The 21,793-nt window shown below is 35.8% G+C and overlaps 1 protein-coding gene across 1 annotated transcript; it reads left to right on the top strand.

Moving 5' to 3' along the window:
- The first annotated feature begins 1 nt into the window (after window position 1).
- On the top strand, window positions 2–21,706 carry ccdc27 (coiled-coil domain containing 27). The gene is made up of 13 exons (XM_062965618.1): window positions 2–161; window positions 3,154–3,407; window positions 6,371–6,500; window positions 7,677–7,811; window positions 7,904–8,043; window positions 9,514–9,678; window positions 11,693–11,920; window positions 14,193–14,418; window positions 16,080–16,210; window positions 16,759–16,836; window positions 20,812–21,024; window positions 21,245–21,349; window positions 21,442–21,706. The coding sequence occupies exons 2-13, from the start codon at window positions 3,252–3,254 to the stop codon at window positions 21,565–21,567; spliced, it is 1,833 nt and encodes a 610-aa protein (XP_062821688.1). The 5' UTR covers window positions 2–161; window positions 3,154–3,251; the 3' UTR covers window positions 21,568–21,706.
- Window positions 21,707–21,793: the final 87 nt, after the last annotated feature.

Genomic DNA, 21,793 nt, shown 5'->3' with positions numbered 1-21,793 from the left:
AGGTCACGTGCACGGGCCGCTCGAGCAGAGGCCTCGCCGGAAGTGTGGGCCTCAAAAGGCGTTGCTAAGGCAACCGCGTCGGGCCTAGCTTTTCCTCGCCGCCTTCGGCCGCCTTCTTGAGTGAAAATACGAGCCGGAGAGGCCTTCGCTGGGCCGGGAAGGTGAGCAGAACTTCAAAAGGGAACGAAGCGAGATATTGTCTTAAACAAGAGAGAGAGAAATTCGACAATAATACAGAAAGCTTTGGCTAGTCAGGCTTTGGCCACGCCCACACGGATAGGCCACGCCCCTTCTCCCTTTTGTTTATTATGATTTATTTATTTATTGTGTCAGAACGGAGGATACAGTTATAATGTATTTAAAAGCGCAAACAAAATTATAAACATAACATACTGTGCTAATAATATGCATTGTACCTATATAGTATATTGTATATAATATACAATGAAATAAAATAATATATTTATAATTGTAAAATATAATGATATATACATATATAGACAACAGTATTAGAATGTAATACAATATATTAATAATATTAAAATATAATAATATTAATTATATATTACATGTCATATTGCTAACAATAATATATGTACATATAATATAAATAATATTAGAATGTAATACAATATATTAATAATAATACAATATAATAATATTAATTATATATTACATTTCATATTGCTAACAATAATATATAATATAAATAATATTATAATGTAATATAATATATTAATAATAATACAATATAATAATATTAATTATATATTACATGTCATATTGCTAACAATAATATATTATATGTACATATAAATAATATTATAATGTAATACAATATATTAATAATAATACAATATAATAATAATAATTATTATATATTACATTTCATATTGCTAACAATAATATATTATATGTACATATAAATAATATAATGTAATACAATATATTAATAATAATACAATATAATAATATTAATTATATATTACATGTCATATTGCTAACAATAATATATGTACATATAAATAAAATTAGAATGTAATACAATATATTAATAATAATACAATATATTAATATTAATTATATATTACATGTCATATTGCTAACAATAATATATTGTATGTACATATAATATAAATGTATTATTATTAATAAATTGTATTACATTCTAATATTATTTATATTATATTAATTATATTAGTATTAATTATATACTACATGTCATATTGCTAACAATAATATATTGTATGTACATATAATATAAATGTATTATTATTAATATATTGTATTACATTCTAATATTATTTATATTATATTAATTATATTAGTATTAATTATATACTACATGTCATATTGCTAACAATAATATATTGTATGTACATATAAATAATATTATAATACAGTATAATAATATTAATTATATATTACATGTCATATTGCTAACAATAATATATGTACATATAATATTGACAATAATATAATGTAATACAATATATTAATCATAATACAGTATAATAATATTAATTATATATTACATGTCATATTGCTAACAATAATATATTGTATGTACATATAATATAAATAATATAATGTAATACAATATATTAATAATAATACAGTATAATAATATTAAATACTACATGTCATATTGCTAACAATAATATATGTACACATAATATAAATAATATAATGTAATACAATATATTAATAATAATACAGTATAATAATCATTATATATTACATGTCATATTGCTAATAATAATATATTGTATACATATTGTATACATATATACATATAATATAGACAATACTATTAGAATGTAATACAATATATTAATAATAATACAGTATAATAATATTAATTATATAATACATGCCATATTGCTAACAATAATATATTGTATACATACAGTAGAGTCTCACTTATCCAACACTCGCTTATCCAACGTTCTGGATTATCCAACGCATTTTTGTAGTCAATGTTTTCAATACATCGTGATATTTTGGTGCTAAATTCGTAAATACAGTAATTACTACATAGCATTACTGCGTATTGAACTACTTTTTCTGTCAAATTTGTTGTTAAACATTATGTTTTAGTGCTTAATTTGTAAAATCATAACTTAATTTGATGTGTAATAGGCTTTTCCTTAATCCCTCCTTATTATCCAACATATTCACTTATCCAACGTTCTGCTGGCCCGTTTATGTTGGATAAGTGAGACTCTACTGTATTGTAAACATATATACATATATACATATAATATAGACAATACTATTGGAATGTAATACAACATATTAATAATAATACAATATAATAGTATTAATTATATAATACATGTCATATTGCTAACAATAATATATTATACTAGCTGTGCCCGGCCACGCGTTGCTGTGGTGTTGTCTGGTGGTGTTGGTGAGAAATTGTTGAGGTAGTGGTGGTATTGAATGTCTGTTGTATGGTTGTCTTTATGTTTCGTATGCACACTGAAGTGGATTATATGGCAGTGTGGAGTCAAGATAATCCAGTTCAAAGCAGATAATATAAGATTCTAAATGGGTTATATAGCTGTGTGGAAGGGCCTTGAGTCTACACTGCCATATAATCCAGTTAAAATCTGATAATCTGTGGAAGAGGCCTAAGTGAGGCCTAACTGTGCCTGTCCCCTGGGCTGAGTACATTGCTAGGAGACCAAGTGGGTGGAGCTTAGCCTTCAAACTGGCAGCAATTGGATAAAAACTATTATTCCTCTCCCTGTAATTAGGACTTTATTTTTCTTTTCTTTTTGTTGTATCAACCTAGAGCCGTGAATGATGGGTTGTGTTGTCAAATTTCAAGGTTGGGGGTCCTGTAGTTTTGTTGTTTTGTCCGCTGCCCTGATGCCATCACTCTTTTATATATATAGATGTACATATAATATAGATAATAATATAATGTAATACAATATATTAATAATAATACAGTATAATAATATTGATTATATATTACATGTCATATTGCTAACAATAATATATTGTACACTATTATAATTGTATATTATATATTACACGTCATATTATTTAATTTTTACAGTATGATGGTATAGTACAATATAGTAAGATATAATGCTTATATTGTGCTAAGCTAATAATATAATATTATTTCCCATGCAGCGAGTGCCGAGCAACGTCTTACGAGCCTCCTATTCTTCTGAAACTGTTTGTGGCTCTTTCGATTATGTTTTCCTGAGCCACCAGAGCTGAGAACCGAGATGGAGAAAGCGTTCACCTTGATGCAGAAGGGCTTCAACGAACTGCAAGAGGTGGGGCCCCGCCGGCAAAAGAATGTGCTGTGGAAGCCTCCGAACAGCGACAAAATACACCCCAGCAAAGCGTCCAAAGCAGTGCGGGAGTACTACCAAAAGCAGGTACATGTGTTTTCGTTTTTTTAAGGCAGAGGATCATAGCATGCTAGGGTTGGAAGAGCCCACATCTAAGGAACGCACAGTCAAAGCCCTCCCGATAGATGGTCATTCAGCCTCTGCTCGTTGTAAGCCACCCTGAGTCCCCGCGGGGAGATGGTGGCAGGGTATAAATAAAGTTATTATTATTATTATTATTATCAACACAACGACGTTGTATGGCACAGCAAACAAGATAGATATGCTGGATTTCGTTTCGCAAAACCACAAGTCGAACACTTCCCAAGTGTCTAGGACTGTGTGATGTATTATTATTATTATTATTATTATTATTATGACCCAGCAAACAAGATAGATATGCTGGATTTCGTTTCGCAAAACCACAAGTCGAACACTTCCCAAGTGTCTAGGACTGTGTGATGTATTATTATTATTATTATTATTATTATTATTATGACCCAGCAAACAAGATAGATATGCTGGATTTCGTTTCGCAAAACCACAAGTCGAACACTTCCCAAGTGTCTAGGACTGTGTGATGTATTATTATTATTATTATTATTATTATTATTATTATTATGACCCAGCAAACAAGATAGATATGCTGGATTTCGTTTCACAAAACCACAAGTCGAACACTTCCCAAGTGTCTAGGACTGTGTGATGTATTATTATTATTATTATTATTATTATTATTATTATGACCCAGCAAACAAGATAGATATGCTGGATTTCGTTTCGCAAAACCACAAGTCGAACACTTCCCAAGTGTCTAGGACTGTGTGATGTATTATTATTATTATTATTATTATTATTATTATTATTATTATTATTATGACCCAGCAAACAAGATAGACATGCTGGATTTCGTTTCGCAAAACCACAAGTCGAACACTTCCCAAGTGTCTAGGACTGTGTGATGTATTTTCTGATGATGTGTGCAGATCCCAGTCGGGTGGCCTTTTGCAGTTGGCAGATGGTGATTTTGTCAATGTCTATTGTTTCCAAATGCCGGCTGAGATCTTTTGGCACAGCACCCAGTGTGCCCATCACCACCGGGACCACCTGTACTGGTTTCTGCCAGAGTCTTTGAAGTTCAATCTTGAGGTCCTGATAGCGGCTGAGTTTTTCCTGTTGTTTTTCGTCAATGCGACTGTCACCTGGGATGGCAACATCAATGATCCAAACCTTGTTCTTTTCCACAACTGTGATGTCTGGTGTGTTGTGTTCCAGAACTTTGTCAGTCTGGATTCGGAAGTCCCACAGTATCTTTGCATGTTCATTTTCCAATACTTTTGCAGGTTTGTGATCCCACCAGTTCTTTGCTGCTGGGAGGTGGCACTTGAGGCATAAGTTCCAATGAATCATTTGGGCCACATAGTTGTGCCTCTGTTTGTAGTCTGTCTGTGCGATTTTCTTAAAGCAGCTGAGGATATGATCAATGGTTTCGTCGGTTTCCTTGCACAGTCTGCATTTTGGGTCATCAGCTGATTTTTCAATCTTGGCCTTAATTGCATTTGTTCTGATGGCTTGCTCCTGGGCTGCAAGGAGCAATATTATTATTATTATTATTATTAAAAACCTCCAAGGAAGAAAATTCCACCAGACTCCCAGGAAACTCTTCCTAATGTTAATTCATTTATTGTGTCGGAAGCTAATTGAGAATACAGTTATAATGGATTATAATATAATTATATACAGTAGAGTCTCACTTATCCAACACTCGCTTATCCAACGTTCTGGATTATCCAACGCATTTTTGTAGTCAATGTTTTCAATACATCGTGATATTTTGGTGTTAAATTCGTAAATACAGTCATTACAACATAACATTACTGCGTACTGAACTACTTTTTCTGTCAAAGGATGTTTTGGTGCTTAATTTGTAAAATCATAAGCTAATTTGATGTATAATAGGCTTTTCCTTAATCCCTCCTTATTATCCAACATATTCGCTTATCCAACGTTCTGCTGGCTCGTTTATGTTGGATAAGTGAGACTCTACTGTAAGATTATAAATGGGTTATATAGCTGTGTGGGCCTTGAGTCTACACTGCCATATAATCCAGTGCAAATTAGATAATCTGTGGAAGAGGCCTAAGTGAGGCCTAACTGTGCCTGTCCCCTGGGCTGAGTAGGTTGCTAGGAGACCAAGTGGGCGGAACTTAGCCTTGTAACTGGCAGCAATTGGATAAAAACAATTATTCCTCTCTTTCTAATTAGGACTTTATTTTTCTTTCTTTTTTGTTGTTGTATCAACCTAGATCCGTGGATGATGGGTTGGGTTGTCAAATTTCGAGGTTGGGGGGCCTGTAGTGTTGTTGTTTTGTCCGCTGCCCCGATGCCATCACTCTTTTATATATATACACTAGCTGTGCCCGGCCACGCGTTGCTGTGGCAAAGTGGTGGTGGTATTGGTTAAAAATTGTTGTGTAATTTTTATTTGACGTTATTTGTATTTTTTAATTTTATTCATTATATTTTATTATTTTCTTGTATAATTTTTAGTTATTTTTTGTTATTATGGTATTTTATTGTATTAATTTTTTTAGTGTTTTTTATTATTTTTTATTGGGTTGCTAGGAGACCAGGTTGGAGGAGCTTAGCCTTCTAACTGGCAGCAATTGGATAAAAGCAATTATTCCTCTCTCTCTAATTAGGACTTTCTTTTTCTTTCTTTTTTGTTGTTGTATCAACCTAGAGGCGTGGATGATGGGTTGTGTTGTCAAATTTCGAGGTTGGGGGGCCTGTAGTGTTGTTGTGTTGTCCGCTGCCGCGATGCCATCACTCTTTTATATATATAGATAGAGAAACCACAAACAGTTAAAAACTTGGTGTTATATTAAATTTCCTCTGACCTGCTTGAGCGGTGATGGCACAATCGTCAGCATAGATGAAATGTTGAATTGCAGTTTGGATCCATGGCTCCCTTGTGTCCCTTCTCGGCCTCCTTTTCTCCTTTAATCCAGGCTGAGGAGCGAAGGACCAATCCCGCCGTGTCGGGCTACACCCCGCAAATGGAAGAATTGCAGAAGTCCTTCCTGATGCGACCCGGGTGCCCGAGATACAGCCACAGGGCCACCTCCACGTCTCATCTAGGTAAACAAGGCTTCTTGGCCCGCGGCAATTCCAGGGGTGTGAATTTGGATCATAATTTGGAAGTCCTTGGGAGAAAGAACTGTGACTTCCTTTGTCTGGTCTCGAGGATTAGCAGACAATAGTGAACCCTATTGAAATGAAAGACTTCAACCCCCAAAATACTGCAGGCTCACTCCGGAACATCTAGAAAATGCCTAGAGGGGCCGGGCTGTGGCGCAGCTGGCTAGTAACCAGCTGCTATAAATCACTACTGACCGATATATTGAAAACATTGACTACAAAAATGCGTTGGATAATCCAGAACGTTGGATAAGCGAGTGTTGGATAAGTGAGACTCTACTGTATAATGCAACGCAGAGGATCTGGAACGATGTTCATGTTGGGTGTGGGGTCCTTTTTTTTCTCTTTTTCTTCTTCTACTTCTATCGTCTCATTCTTTTCTATCCTTCTAAACATGTTTCCCCACTTTTTATGTCTGCACTAAAACCATAAATAAAATGTAAAAAAGAAAAGAAAAAAAGTTTCCAACAGACCTCACAACCTCTAAGGATGCCTGCCATAGATGTGGGCGAAACGTCAGGAGAGAGTGCTTCTGGAACATGGCCAGACAGCCCAGAAAACTCACAGCAACCCAAACTCATTTATGTTTCATATATACCATAAACACATAGCCCAAAGGTCATTTTATGTGCAATCTTTCGGTGCATGAAATAAAACTGTGTATGTCGGACCAGCCGTCACTATCTCAGCCACTTAGGTTTGGGATTACAGTAGAGTCTCACTTATCCAACATTGGCTTATCCAACATTCTGGATTATCCAACGCATTTTTGTAGTCAATGTTTTCAATACATCATGATATTTTGGTGCTAAATTCATAAATACAGCAATTACTACGTAGTATTACTGCATATTGAACTACTTTCTCTGTCAAATTTGTTGTATAACATGATGATTTGGTGCTTACTTTGTAAAATCATAACTTAATTTGGTGTTTAAAAGGCTTCTCCTTAATCTCTCCTTGTTATCCAACATATTCGCTTAGCCAACGTTCTGTCGGCCCGTTTATGTTGGATAAGTGAGACTCTACTGTATTTCAGATTTTGGAATTCCAGATGAAGGATGCTCAGCCTGTATTCCCATTTTCTCGGTCTTATTTTTTTCTTTCTACCGGCAGAAACCAACTTCCCGGTGCCGATTGAGCTGCCCTGCAACATCAGCACGATCAGCCTCTCCTCCCAACTGTCTTTGGACGAATGGGCGATGGTCTTCCAGGAGCCAGATCTCTTGGAATCAAGGAGTTATGTCAAATGTAAGTTCTGGTTCAGCTGCTGTGCCGCCGCTTGGTTTCTTAAGTAAGGACGGCAATGATATGTGTCTTTGCCTCTCTCTCGTGTTGTTCAGTCCATCCATCCTCAGACTCGTCGGCTCTTTCTGGCTTGACAAAGTGGCAGAGTTACACCGAAGGCTGCATCCCCGATATCCAACTGAAGAGCCACACGAAAGGCAAAGTCCCCTGGTACATTTCTGCCCTTCATGAGAAGGTAAGGCCTTGCGTGTGAGTAATGAACACTAGAGATGAAATTCAGTGTGGTGGAAGCATACATTTTAAAACTCATGTCTTTTAACATTTTAATTTTAATTATTGATCTGCCCACATCTATATATATAAAAGAGTGATGGCGTCACGGCGACGCACAAAACAACAAAACTACAGGCCCCCCAACCTCGAAATTTGACAACACAACCCATCATCCACGCCTCTAGGTTGATACAACAACAAAAATTACAAATAAATATTATCATTATTTATTTACTATATATATATATATATATATATATGGGCAGATCAAAGATAATAATAACTTACTCTATATATATATATATATATATATATATATATATATATATATGAGTCAGGATAGAAAAATAAAGTATTATTATCATCATCATTATTAATTTACAATATATATATGTGTGTGTGTGTGTATGTATATATATATATATATATATATATATATGGGCAGATCAAAGATAATAATAACTTACTATATATATATATATGAGTCAGGATAGAAAAATAAAGTATTATTATCATCATTATTAATTTACAATATATATATGTGTGTGTGTGTGTGTATGTGTGTATATATATATATATATATATATATACATACAGTAGAGTCTCGCTTATCCAATGTAAACGGGCCGGCAGAACGTTGGATAAGCGAATATGTTGGATAATAAGGAGAGATTAAGGAAAAGCCTATTAAACATCAAATTAGGTTATGATTTTACAAATTAAGCACCAAAACATCATGTTGTACAACAAATTTGACAGAAAAAGTAGTTCAATACACAGTAATGCTATGTAGTAATTGCTGTATTTACGAATTTAGCACAAAAATATCACCATGTATTGAAAACATTGACCAAAAAAATGTGTTGGATAATCCAGAACGTTGGATAAGCGAGTGTTGGATAAGCGAGACTCTACTGTATATATATATAAATGGGCAGATCAAAGATAATAATAATTTACTATATATATGGAGTCAGGATAGAAAAATAAAGTATTATTATCATTACTATCATTATTAATTTACTATATAGTAAATTATTATGTAAGCGCTCTCAGTCCCTTTTGGGATTAATAATAAATACATATTTCATAGAAATATGTACAAAATATTTAATAATTATCTGTTTTTAACTGTGTTGTGCCCTGCCTCGAGCCTCAAGCCTCAAGGGGAGGCAGGTAAGAAAGTGTTATTGTTGTCGGGTTGCTGTGAGTCTTTCGGGCTGTCTGGCCATGTTCCAGAAGCTTTCTCTCCTGTCGTTTCGCCCACATCTGTGGCAGAGGCTATGAGGTACAGATGTGGGTGAAACGTCAGGAGAGAAAGTGCGAATGTGGCCATTGGGGCGGCTCGATTTGCGTTCAGTAGCCTTGTAGCTTCAGAGCCTGGCTGCTTCCTGTCTGGGGAATCCCTCACCACGGTTCTCCTTCTGTGCAGGACATCTCTCTGCAGAAACTGGGGGACGAGCTGAACCGCCTGGCCCGCTGTGAAGCAGAATGTGCCCGGAAGGAGGACGTGATCTCCATCCTCCGGGAAGAAGTGGAAGCCCTGCAGAAGCAGCTCCACAAGGGAGGAGAGGCGGCGGCCGAGGACGAAGAGAAGGTTGTTATAATATCATATTAATATATTATTATTATATTGTTATAGTTATGATATTATAATTTTATATTAATACTAGCTGTGCCCGGCCACGCGTTGCTGTGGCAAAGTGGTGGTGGTATCGGTTAAAACTTGTTGTGGAATTTTTATTTGACGTTATTTGTATTTTTTTAAATTAATTTTACTGTCACTTATCTTTTTTATTTATTATATTTTATTATTTTGTTGTATTATTTTTAGTCATTTTTATAGTATTTTATTGTATTAATTATTTTAGTGTTTTTTATAATTTTTTATTGTATTATTTGTATTTATTTTTTTATCATTATTTTATTAACACTGGGCTGAGTGGGTTGCTAGGAGACCAAGTGGGTGGAGCTTAGCCTTGTAACTGGCAGCAATTGGATAAAAACTATTATTCCTCTCCCTCTAATTAGGACTTTATTTTTCTTTTCTTTTTGTTGTATCAACCTAGAGGCATGGATGAGGGGTTGTGCTGTCAATTTTCGAGGTTGTGGGGTGTTTACTTTTGTTGTTTTGTCCGCTGCCGTGATGCCATCACTCTTTTATATATAGAGATTATATATTATTATGCAATACAATATTATATTATTTATAATATAATATAATAATATTATATATTAAATGTAATATTACTAATAATATTACCATATAGGACAATATAGTAATTTAATGCTTATATTGCGCTATGCTACTAATGTATTGTATGTATTACTAATAATATTACCATATAGTACAATATAGTAATTTAATGCTTATATTGTGCTATGCTACTACATTTGATTTGTAAGCCGCTCTGAGTCCCCTCCGGGGTGAGAAAGAAGAGCGGGATATAAATGTAGTAAATAAATACATAACTAATAATAAGGTTGGTCAGGTTTTGTGTCACGTCTTCTGGCTTGTAAACAAACACAATACAGTCCATACAAAAGGGGAACTGTAATGACCATAGACTATATTGTGTTTGTTTACATATCTTACAAGTATTCTGGGATTGGACTGGATGGACCATGAGGTCTCTTCCAACTCTACTATTCTATGAAAGCACTCCCGACAGATGGCCATTCAGCCTCTGTTTAGCCTCTGTCCTGTACCGGCTAATGGTGTTGATGCACAATGCCCCTTTATCTATTCCTAGTCCTTTTTGTTAGGATTTTCTCTTATGTTAGGGAAAACTACCCAAAAATTACAGCAGAGCATCCGAAATATATAAAAAAACTTAATAGTTGAGCATTCAGGTCACAGCAAGCAGAGCGTGAAGTGACATGTTGTTGTAAGGAATTTAGTGCCCTCTTATTTATCTCTAGTCCTTTTTGTTAGGATTTTCTCTTACGTTAGGGAAAACTACCCAAAAATTACAGCAGAGCATCTGAAATATAAAAAAAAGTATAGTTGAGCATTCAGGTCACAGCAAGCAGTGTGAAGTGCCTTGTGGATGTAAAGAATGTAGTGCTTAGGAGGCAAACATGCAGAGTTATATCTTTAGTTCTTTTTGTTAGGATTTTCTCTTACGTTAGGGAAAACGACCCAAAAATTACAGCAGAGCATCCAACAATACAAAAGCAGGATACTTCTAGTTGAGCATTCAGGTCACAGCAAGCAGAGCGTGAAGTGCTGTGTGGCTGTAAAAAATTCAGAGCTTAGGTGGCAAAGATTCAGAGTTTGAAGTGTTAGGGAAAACTCCGCAAAACACAGCAGAGCATCTGAAAATACAAAAGCAGGATACTTATAGTTGAGCATTCAGCTCACAGCAAGCAGAGCGTGAAGTGCTGTGTGGCTGTAAAAAATTCAGAGCTTAGGTGGCAAAGATTCAGAGTTTGAAGTGTTAGGGAAAACTCCGCAAAACACAGCAGACCATCCAACAATACAAAAGCAGGATACTGATAGTTGGGCATTCAGGTCACAGCAAGCAGAGCATGAAGTGCCATGTGGCTGTAAAGAATCTGACACACAAGCAGAGAGACATCGTTTCTCACCCGCAAATCCTTTCCTTTAGGAGATTCCAGGAGAATCCATAAAAAAGGAAAGTGCCGACGCCCGGCCGCACAAGCGGGGCTTCTCGCTGCCGATCCATCTGGATCACACGCACATCGTGGAGGACTTCCTTCGGGAAATGGAGCCTCGCCAGTCGGAAATATCCCAAGTGGATGAAACCTCTGGGCTGGAGAACCTGAGCGATACGCTGCTGAAGGACCAGGCGGAGCTGGAGCAGTTCGAGAAGGAGGTGAGCACAGAGATCGACGGGGCGGATTCTATAAGAAATTTCCTCTCCTGAAAACCTCTATGAATGGGTTGCTTTGAGTGTTCCATTTTCCAGAAGCATTCTCTCCTGACGTTTTGCCCACATCTATGGCAGGCATCCTCAGAGGTTGTGAGGTGTATGGTAAAACCAAGCAAGGGAAGTTTATATATCTGTGGAACGAAATTATTATTATTATTATTATTATTATTATTATTATTATTATTATTATTATTATTATTTATCAACGTCTACTTCATTTCTGTCTCTCGAATGCATGGTATAAAACAAGTTGTTTCGTGGGGGAGTATATACTGTATATACTCGAGTATAAGCCGACCCGAATATAAGCCGAGGCACCTAATTTTATCACAAGAAAACTGGGAAAACATTGACTCCAGTATAAGCCGAGAGTGGTAAATTTCCGAAATAAAAATACAATAGAGTCTCACTTATCCAACATAAACGGGCTGGCAGAACGTTGGATAAGCGAATATGTTGGATAATAAGGAGGGATTAAGGAAAAGCCTATTACACATCAAATTAGGTTAAGATTTAACAAATTAAGCACCAAAACAAATTTGACAGAAAAAGTAGTTCAATATGCAATAATGCTATGTAGTAATTATTGTATTTACGAATTGAGCACCAAAATATCACGATATATTGAAAACATTGACTACAAAAATGCGTTGGATAATCCAGAACGTTGGATAAGCGAGGCTCTACTGTAGAAACCAATAAAATTATATTAATCGAGGCATCGGTAGGTTAAATGTTTTTGAATCTTTACATAAAACTATAATTTAAGATGAGTTTGTCCAACTCTAATTAAATCATTATTCTCATATTTTTCTATGTAAATGCCCTTATGTATCTTTTTAATAACAATAGAGTAAAATAATACATGTAATATTATTATTATTATTATTATTATTATTATTATTACAGGAAAATAATACATGTAGTAATAAATAATAAATAAATAAACAGTTCTATTGTGTTTAGCGTATTGTTATTGCTTGTGGTTTATACTGTTTAATTCTTTTAATTTGCCTTTGTTTGTATTGTTATATTGTGTGTTGAGGCCTTGGCCTTTGTAAGCCGCATCGAGTCCTTCGGGAGATGCTAGCGGGGTACAAATAAAGTTTAATAATAATAATAATAATAATAATAATAATAATAATAATAATAAATACAGTAAAATAACAAATATAATAATAATAACATCAGAGTGAAATAATAAATGTATTAATAATAATAAAAATAGAGTAAAATAAATGTAATAGTAGCAACAATAATAGAGAAAAATAATACATGTAATAATACCAATAATAATAGAGAAAAAGAATAAATGTACCATATATTCTCGAGTATAAGCTGACCCAAATATAAGCCAACCAGGACCCTCACCCGAGTATAAGCCGAGGGGGGCTTTTTCAGTCTTAAAAAAGGGCTGAAAACTAGGCTTATACTTGAGTATATACAGTATATATAATACTTTTTTTAATTTTTCACTATGATTATTATTATTACATTTATTTTACTCTATTTGTATATTAATACATTTATTACTTCACTCTGATATTATTGTTATTACATTTCTTATGTTACTCTATTATTACATTTAGTATTTCACTCTATTGGGGCCGGGCTGTGGTGCAGCTGGCTAGTAACCAGCTGCTATAAATCACTACTGACCGAGAGGTCATGAGTTCGAAGCCCGGGTCGGGTTAAGCCTCCGACCATAAAAAAAAAAAAAATAGTCCCGGCTTGCTGTTGACCTAGCAGCCCCGAAAGACAGTTGCATCTGTCAAGTAGGGAAAATTTAGGTACGCTTTATGCAGGAGGCTAATTTAACTAATCTACAACACCATAAAACTGCTCACGAGGAAAAGAATGAGGAAGAACAGCCACCAATGGACGGTGAAGCAACAGCTCCCCCTGTGGCTGGAAATCGTGAAGCTGGAAAGATGTTAAAAAATGCCTCTGTGTCTGTCTAAAACTGAATGTTGTTTGTCTGTTGGCATTGAATGTTTGCCATATATGTGTTCACTGTAATCCGCCCTGAGTCCCCTTCGGGGTGAGAAAGAAGGGCGGAATATAAATACTGTAAAGAAATAAATATTTAATATTGTTATTATGTTATTATTTCACTCTTTGTTATTACATGTATTATTTTATATTTTATAAATAAATTTTATATTTCTCCTTCCTCAGAAATGTCTCTTTCTCTCTGCCTGTCTTCTTCCCGCAGTTTATGGAAATACAGCAGAGAGAGATCATGGAGCTTGGGGACGAGATGTTCCTCGACGGAGGGTCCAAAGAGTCGAAGGAGGGTCTGGAGGACGAAGCGGAGGCCGAACCCACGTACGAAACGGACGAAGAGCTCGTCGTGCGCAAACTCTTTGAGTTCCAGAGCATGAACGTCGAGCTTTACGAGGAATTGCAGAAGGCCAAGGACGATTATGAGGTGGCCACGGGTAAGAAGGCAAAGAAGAACCCCCTGCGTTGAATCCCATAACTTCCTTTGTGCATCAAATAATAATAATACAGTAGAGTCTCACTTATCCAACACTCGCTTACCCAGCGTTCGGGATTATCCAACACATTTTTGTCGTCAATGTTTTCAATACATCGTGATATTTTGGTGCTAAATTCGTAAATACAGTAATTACTACATAGCATTACTGCGTATTGAACTACTTTTTCTGTCAAATTTGTTGTATAACATGATGTTTTGGTGCTTCATTTGTAAAATCATAAGCTAATTTGATGTTTAATAGGCTTTTCCTTAATCTCTCCTTATTATCCAACATATTTGCTTATCCAACGTTCTGCCGGCCCATTTACGTTGGATAAGCGAGACTCTACTGTAATCGACTTGTGATTTTGTGATACGAAATCCAGCATATATATATATGTCGTTGGCTGTGTCATACTGTGACTTTGTGGCAATAATAATAATAATAATAATAATAATGTTCTTATGGGGAGAAAGGTGGGCTAGAAATAAATATAATAATAATAATAATAATAATAATAATAATAATAATAATAATGTTCTTATGGGGAGAAAGGTGGGCTAGAAATAAATATAATAAATATAATAATAATAATAATAATAATAATAATAATAATAATAATAATGTTCTTATGGGGAGAAAGGTGGGCTAGAAATAAATATAATAATAATAATAATAATAATAATAATAATGATGATGTTCTTATGGGGAGAAAGGTGAGCTAGAAATAAATATAATAATAATGATGATGATGATGATGATGATGATGATGATGATGTTCTTATGGGGAGAAAGGTGGGCTAGAAATAAATATTATAATAATAATAATAATAATAATAATAATAATGTTCTTATGGGGAGAAAGGTGAGCTAGAAATAAATATAAATATAATAATAATAATAATAATAATAATAATAATAATAATAATAATAATAATGTTCTTATGGGGAGAAAGGTGGGCTAGAAATAAATATAAATATAATAATAATAATAATAATAATAATAATAATAATAATAATACATCATACAGTCCTAAACGTTTGGGAAGTGTTCAATTTGCGATTCTGTGATATGAAATCAAGCATATATATCTCATTTGCTGTGTCATACTGTGTCTTTGTGGCAATAATAATAATAATAATAAATTATGGGGAGAAAGGTGTTCTTATGGGGAGAAAGGTGGGCTAGAAATAAATATAATAATAATAATAATAATAATACAGTCCTAAACGCTTGAGAAGTGTTTGACTTGTGATTTTGTGATACTAAATCTAGCATATAAATCTCGTTTGCTGTGTCATACTGTGTCTTTGTGGCAATAATAATAATAATGTTCTTATGGGGAGAAAGGTGGGCTAGAAATAAATATAATAATAATAATAATAATAATAATAATAATAATAATAATAATAAGAAGAAGAAGAAGAAGAAGAAGAAGACATCATACAGTCCTAAATGTTTGGGAAGTGTTCAATTTGTGATTTTGTGATACGAAATCCAGCATATAGATCTTGTTTGCTGTGTCATACTCTGTCTTTGTGTCAATAATAATAATAATAATAATATAGACATCATTGCTAGAGATACCCATTAAGAGCTCTCCTTTCTCTTCCTTTAGGAGCGATTTCTTCCTTGCAAAGGCAGCTGTCTTATGAGGGATCCCAGCTCCGGAGGGCTCACGCCGAGCAGGAAATGCTGCAGAAGGAGCTGAGAGAGCGGGGTGTCCAGCTGGAAGCAATGTCTCAGAAAGTACTATTTTTTATACGTTGTTTACTTTCCAGAAAGAAACAATAAACCAAAACAGAACAAATTTAGGGGATAAAAAACACTAAAACAAGGGTGGGGGCTGCTTGGCGCATGCGCACATGGAATTTTCCCGTTTTTTGGGATTTTGAGGCACTTCCAGTTTGATGATTTTTTTCGTTTTGCCATCTAAACACAGCGGGGAGGACTGTGTCTTTTGTGGCCAAGTTTCGTGGTTTTGGGGTGTGTAGTTTTGCTGTTTTGATGAAAGTAGAAATGGTCAGAAAAGAATTTATATATATAGCTTATTAGTATAGCATAATATTAGTATGATATATTATTGTATTGTTATATTGACACAGGAGACATGATGGAATGATGTCTTCCTGGCCCCCTTTATCACTCCCTTAATTCATGCATCCTTCATTGTTGTTGTGGAACCCGCCTTAGCTTTCCTTCAGATGTCAAGCTCTACGGACCTTTTGTCATCTATTTTACATCTCCTTAAATATTCTGCCTTCTTCCTGATGTCGAATTTGCTTATTTCTGTTTAGTTTTGCAACCTGCGAGAGGAGAGGAAGCACGAAGAAATGATGGGGTCCATCGAGAGGGAGAATAATAAGCTTCAACAGGTAACTTCCTCCTTTATATCAAATCAAAATCTTTATTACGGTCATAGACCAGCATAAGTGGAGGTACGGTCTCATAGGAGCATGTACCGTATATACTCAAGTATAAGCTGAGTTTTTCAGTCCTTTTTTAGGGCTTATGCTCGAGTGAGGGTCCTGGTTGGCTTATATTCAGAGTGGCTTATACTTGAATATATATGTAATTTATTATTTTTCTTGATTATTATTATTATTTTAGTCTATGTATTTAACATTTATTATTTTTCTCTATTGTTGTCTTTATTGTTACATTTATTATTTTATTCTATTAGTATTATTTCATTTATTATTTTAATGTATTTATTATTATTATTATTATTATTATTAGCCGCCCCGAGTCCCCGTTGGGGAGATGGTGGCGGGGTATAAATAAAGTTTATTATTATTATTATTATTGGATGGATACATAATCACATTTACACTGAAGAAGGTTAAAATAATATTTAATCAGAATTGGACAGTCTTATCTTTAATTACAGTTTTATGTCAATATTCAAAAACATTGAACCTACTGATGCCTCAATTGGTTTTATTTTATTGTGATCTGATTTTATTTTTATTTCTGAAATTGACCGGGAGCTGTTGCATTTCCCACCCTCGGCTTATACTTGAGTCAATAAGTTTTCCCAGTTTTTTTGTGGTAAAATTAGGTGCCCCGGCTTATATTTGGGTCGGCTTATACTCGAGTATATAGGGCACTTAAAATCTGAAAGGCTAAAAAAGCAAAGGTATGTTGAGGGTTAAAATACAAAACTTTTCCCTCTAATAGGCAGTATACCTATAGTTGAGCATTCAGGTCACAGCAAGCAGAGTGTGAAGTGTCATGTAGCTGTAAAATATTCAGAGCTTAGGCGGCAAAGATTCAGAGTTTGAAGTGTTAGGACTTTCTGTGAGGGAAAACTCCTCAAAACACAACAGAGCATCCAAAAATACAAATGCCGGATACTTATAGTTGAGCATTCAGCTCACAGCAAACAGAGCGTGAAGTGCCACATGACTGTAAAGAATTTAGAGCTTAGGAAGCAAAGATTCAGAGTTCGAAGTGTTAGGACTTTCTGTGAGGGAAAACTCCCCAAAACACAGCAAAGCACCCAAAAATATAAAAGCAAGATACTTATAGTTGAGCATTCAGTTCACAGCAAACAGAGTGTGAAGTGTCACGTGGTTGTAAAGAATTTATTTATTTATTTATTTACTTATTTACTACATTTATATCCCGCTCTTCTCACCCCGAAGGGGACTCAGAGTGGCTTACAAATCAAATGTACATACAATACATTACTACATTGTACTATATCATTGTATGGTAATATTATTAGTAATATTACATTTAATATATAATATATAATTAATATTATTATATTGTATTGTTATTATTAGTATACAACAACAATTCTTTATTGATTAGTCACTTTTGACCATATCAAAACATGTAAAACATACAATACGTACGCACTTACGCATACATACAATAAAACCATGTAAAGATACAAAACATCCCGACCTGCGGCCTAATAACCCGCTCCTAGACAAATACAGAGTAAAAAGGTTAAAATTAGTAATTTCCTAAGGAAAGGTTTGAACAAGGACAGGGGTAAGTAAAACAAGTGTCTTGTCCGTAGTAAATTTTAAGTTTGGATTTTGTTAGTGGCAATAATGTATCAGCTCTCAGCTTATTAGTATAATTATTAGTATAATATTGTATTACATTATGATAATATTACAGTAGAGTCTCGCTTATCCAACGTAAACGGGCCGGCAGAACATTGGATAAGTGAATATGTTGGATAATAAGGAGGGATTAAGGAAAAGCCTATTAAACATTAAATTAGGTTATGATTTTACAAATTAAGCACCAAAACATCATGTTATACAACAAATTTGACAGAAAAAGCAGTTCATTACACATTAATGCTATGTAGTAATTACTGTATTTACGAATTTAGCACCAAAATATCACGATGTATTGAAAACATTGACTACAAAAATGCGTTGGATAATCCAGAACGTTGGATAAGCGAGTGTTGGATAAGTGAGACTCTACTGTATCACTATTATAAGTATATACAATACATTATATATTTAGTGCTTAGGAGGCAAACATGCGGAGTTCTGTCCTTAAAATCACAAAAAGGTTTATTTACACAAAAAGGCAGTAAGAGCACCTAAAGCTTCAGAGAGCTTCTGCTCAACCATTTCAAAGCTCTCTGCTTGAGCGGTGATGGCACGATCGTCAGCATAGATGAAACTCTGCATCTGTGTTTTAGATGGATTAGGAATGAGCTGGTTTTCCCTGTCATAGGCAGTAAGACCACCTAAAGCTTCAGAGAGCTTCTGCTCAACCATTTCAAAGCTCTCTGCTTGAGCGGTGATGGCACGATCGTCAGCATAGATGAAACTCTGCATCTGTGTTTTAGATGGATTAGGAATGAGCTGGTTTTCCCTGTCATAGGCAGTAAGACCACCTAAAGCTTCAGAGAGCTTCTGCTCAACCATTTCAAAGCTCTCTGCTTGAGCGGTGATGGCACGATCGTCAGCATAGATGAAACTCTGCGTCTGTGTTTTAGATGGATTAGGAATGAGCTGGTTTTCCCTGTCATAGGCAGTAAGACCACCTAAAGCTTCAGAGAGCTTCTGCTCAACCATTTCAAAGCTCTCTGCTTGAGCGGTGATGGCACGATCGTCAGCATAGATGAAACTCTGCGTCTGTGTTTTAGATGGATTAGGAATGAGCTGGTTTTCCCTGTCATAGGCAGTAAGACCACCTAAAGCTTCAGAGAGCTTCTGCTCAACCATTTCAAAGCTCTCTGCTTGAGCGGTGATGGCACGATCGTCAGCATAGATGAAACTCTGCGTCTGTGTTTTAGATGGATTAGGAATGAGCTGGTTTTCCCTGTCATAGGCAGTAAGACCACCTAAAGCTTCAGAGAGCTTCTGCTCAACCATTTCAAAGCTCTCTGCTTGAGCGGTGATGGCACGATCGTCAGCATAGATGAAACTCTGCGTCTGTGTTTTAGATGGATTAGGAATGAGCTGGTTTTCCCTGTCATAGGCAGTAAGACCACCTAAAGCTTCAGAGAGCTTCTGCTCAACCATTTCAAAGCTCTCTGCTTGAGCGGTGATGGCACGATCGTCAGCATAGATGAAACTCTGCGTCTGTGTTTTAGATGGATTAGGAATGAGCTGGTTTTCCCTGTCATAGGCAGTAAGACCACCTAAAGCTTCAGAGAGCTTCTGCTCAACCATTTCAAAGCTCTCTGCTTGAGCGGTGATGGCACGATCGTCAGCATAGATGAAACTCTGCGTCTGTGTTTTAGATGGATTAGGAATGAGCTGGTTTTCCCTGTCATAGGCAGTAAGACCACCTAAAGCTTCAGAGAGCTTCTGCTCAACCATTTCAAAGCTCTCTGCTTGAGCGGTGATGGCACGATCGTCAGCATAGATGAAACTCTGCGTCTGTGTTTTAGATGGATTAGGAATGAGCTGGTTTTCCCTGTCATAGGCAGTAAGACCACCTAAAGCTTCAGAGAGCTTCTGCTCAACCATTTCAAAGCTCTCTGCTTGAGCGGTGATGGCACGATCGTCAGCATAGATGAAACTCTGCGTCTGTGTTTTAGATGGATTAGGAATGAGCTGGTTTTCCCTGTCATAGGCAGTAAGACCACCTAAAGCTTCAGAGAGCTTCTGCTCAACCATTTCAAAGCTCTCTGCTTGAGCGGTGATGGCACGATCGTCAGCATAGATGAAACTCTGCGTCTGTGTTTTAGATGGATTAGGAATGAGCTGGTTTTCCCTGTCATAGGCAGTAAGACCACCTAAAGCTTCAGAGAGCTTCTGTTTAACCATTTCAAGCTGATGATTCACAGTATCACAACTCCTGTAATAAGGGACACTCAACCTGTATTGCTCTCTCCCCTGACCCTCCTGCTGACCACTTAGGATATTTCCGACCTGGAGTCCAAACTCGCCGACAAGAGCCAGCTGATTGACAATTTAGAAAGCAGCGTCAACCAGCTCCAGTCCCAGTTGCTCGTGAACCATCACCACATTGGGAGGCAGATGACCCAGCAGAACGAGCTCCAGCGGCAACTGGAAGTCCTGCAACGCGTGGAGCAGCAAACCAGAGTCACGCTGGAAAGCATCAGCGCCCGGGTATGCCTTGCCGCGCTCCACACATCCATCATAATAATAATAATAATAATAATAATAATAATAATAATAATAATAATTTATTTTATAATGCTGTGTTTTGTACACATCTGTGACTAATCAAACTTATATTTTATATTTATATTTTAATTTGTAATCCATTTCAACTTTTAGTGCTTTAGTTAAAGCTCTGTCCTCCTCTCTCTCTTTCAAATTTGCAAAGTTTGACAGATTTCGCAGCAGGATCATCCAGGCGACGTACAGCACCCCGGGGACCAAGTCGCCCCAGGCCGAAATCACCGACGAGGAAGTCTTGGAAGCTTTGCAGGTAATTAAAGTCGTTAAGCATCAATTGACCTCTCGGGGAAGGAAAACCACCCAGGACGGAATCACCGTTGCCTTTGTCTAACCCTCTTCCAGAAAATCATCAGCGACCGCTTGGAGTTCCACCAGTTGTTGAAGCAAAAAGGCATCAAGGTCCCGTCGCTGGTCAGCTCCGAACCCACCACCCCGACCGGTCACAAGAAGAAGAGCCCGAGCCGATAAAGGCACAAATAAAATGTCGCAAATAAAATAAAATAAATGTCGCAAATAAAATAAAACGCGTGGCAACGAGGCTCTAGGTCTTCCTTTTATTTTACTCTCCGCAATTAAGCCCCTTAATGAAAAAGGCCGCTGTCTTCAAGCTCACTTAGTTGGGTCTTCTTTCGTGGTTGTCAATCTTCTTCAGTGAACTCAAGCATAGCTTTCTCTTTGAGCCACATCATTCGTA

Source organism: Anolis carolinensis, unplaced genomic scaffold, assembly GCF_035594765.1.
Source record: "Anolis carolinensis isolate JA03-04 unplaced genomic scaffold, rAnoCar3.1.pri scaffold_15, whole genome shotgun sequence".
NCBI lineage: Eukaryota > Metazoa > Chordata > Lepidosauria > Squamata > Dactyloidae > Anolis > Anolis carolinensis.
The sequence above is the reverse complement of the archived record's forward strand: the minus strand, read 5'-3'. Positions and strand labels throughout refer to the sequence as shown.

Coding starts and splice junctions, on each gene's coding strand:
- ccdc27 (XM_062965618.1), top strand. CDS start 3,252: ATGGAGAAAGCGTTCACCTTGATGCAGAAGGGCTTCAACGAACTGCAA. Junction 11,921..14,192: donor TGGAGCAGTTCGAGAAGGAG/GTGAGCACAGAG, acceptor TTCTTCCCGCAG/TTTATGGAAATACAGCAGAG. Junction 14,419..16,079: donor CGATTATGAGGTGGCCACGG/GTAAGAAGGCAA, acceptor CTCTTCCTTTAG/GAGCGATTTCTTCCTTGCAA.